This window comes from Oculina patagonica, unplaced genomic scaffold (genome assembly GCF_052425735.1).
Source record: "Oculina patagonica isolate OP01 unplaced genomic scaffold, crgOcupat unplaced351, whole genome shotgun sequence".
Classification (NCBI taxonomy): Eukaryota; Metazoa; Cnidaria; class Anthozoa; order Scleractinia; family Oculinidae; genus Oculina; species Oculina patagonica.
The window spans coordinates 7,444-8,895 of NW_027558203.1; the positions used below are offsets into that span (position 1 = coordinate 7,444).

General features: G+C 42.9%; 1 protein-coding gene across 1 annotated transcript; it reads left to right on the forward strand.

The window, feature by feature from the left end:
- The first annotated feature begins 264 nt into the window (after positions 1-264).
- Positions 265-1,215, forward strand: LOC144640562 (melatonin receptor type 1A-like). The gene has a single exon (XM_078499670.1). It carries the CDS (start codon positions 265-267, stop codon positions 1,213-1,215), a length of 951 nt encoding a protein of 316 aa, XP_078355796.1.
- The last annotated feature ends 237 nt before the right edge of the window (positions 1,216-1,452 follow it).

Genomic DNA, 1,452 nt, shown 5'->3' on the forward strand with positions numbered 1-1,452 from the left:
TGGAACAATAATACAACTTCTCTTTTTAACACTCTCACAGACGCAACGGCGGATCGAGGTGTTTACTTTCGTTCAGCTAAAAGGATATAATAGCACAGACATAACAAACATTTTAACGCAAGGCTGCGAAGTTTATTACACAGCCCTTACAAAATTGCCATGTCTAATGTTCCTAACTGAGGTTAGGTTTGATCCGTGCAGTTCCGGCTTCAATGACTCGTTATCATTGCACTTTGGTAACATTCTCATAATATTATGAAAACGATGAGGAACGAGGACATTGTGACCGGCGTACTGGCTTTGTTAGGCAACTTGACTGCTTTTGTTGGTAATATCCTGGTATGTTTGACGATTTACAGAAATTCGCGTCTTCGCACTCCGACAAACGTCTATATAGCCGCTTTGGCTATTATCGGCCTTCTGTTTGCCGTGTTCATTGGGCCTTTAATAATGGTAACCCTCTTTGCCGGAGGAAAATGGGTCTTTGGACATCACTTCTGCCACTTTCAAGCGTTCATGACTTTGTTCATTGAATTTGCAACTCTTCACACCATCGCAATGACCGCCTTCAACAGATTTTGTCGAATAACAAAGCCGCACATGTACAAAAAGATCTTTCCTTCTAAGCGGCGATCTTGCGCTATCCTGATACTGGTTTGGGCCATTCAAATTGTGTTCATCTCCGCGTTTTCTCTGCCGTCATTTGCAAAGTACGAATTCGACGCCAAGCGTGTAAGCTGCATCCTGATCTTCGACAGCCCAAGCGCGAACATAGTCTACTGCACCATCAAAACGGCCTTTTATTTTGGGGTGTCGTCCGTTGCGGTGGTCTACTGCTACGCCAAGGTGTTCTGGAACATTCGACAGCACACTCGTAAAGTATCGTGCACGTTTCACACGGGCGAACGGGTCAACATAGAAGAGATCAAAGTAACACGAACTGTGTTCGGCGTCGTATTGTTCTTTTTGATCTGCTGGATCCCGGAATATATCATATCCATAATAATTCGTCTGCAGCCAAAACATCTCGATCAAATCGCTAACCGAGTTGTTCTGTTTTTCCTCTTCCTAAGCTGTTCGCTCACTCCCTGGGTGTACGCGGCAACGAATAGGGAATTTCGAGCCGAATTTAAGCGCTTGTTAACTTGTAAAACCAGACAAGAACCGGAAGTTGTAGAGATCCCGGAAATTGTTGAGCAAGGTGTACTGCCATAAACTCGTGCAACAGTTTTCGCCGTTTTTAGCGATTTACATCTCGTTGCAGTTTAATATTCTGACATGGTGCTCTGAGCACAACTTGTTTTACCTCTGCCTCATATAACTGCAGTCGGTGAACAGAATATGTTTTTTGGAATTCAATTAAGTCATTTATTGTTTATTCTCAAAGCACTAGGAAACTCATGAACCGAAGAGTTACATACATACATACATACATACATACTTTATTTAACG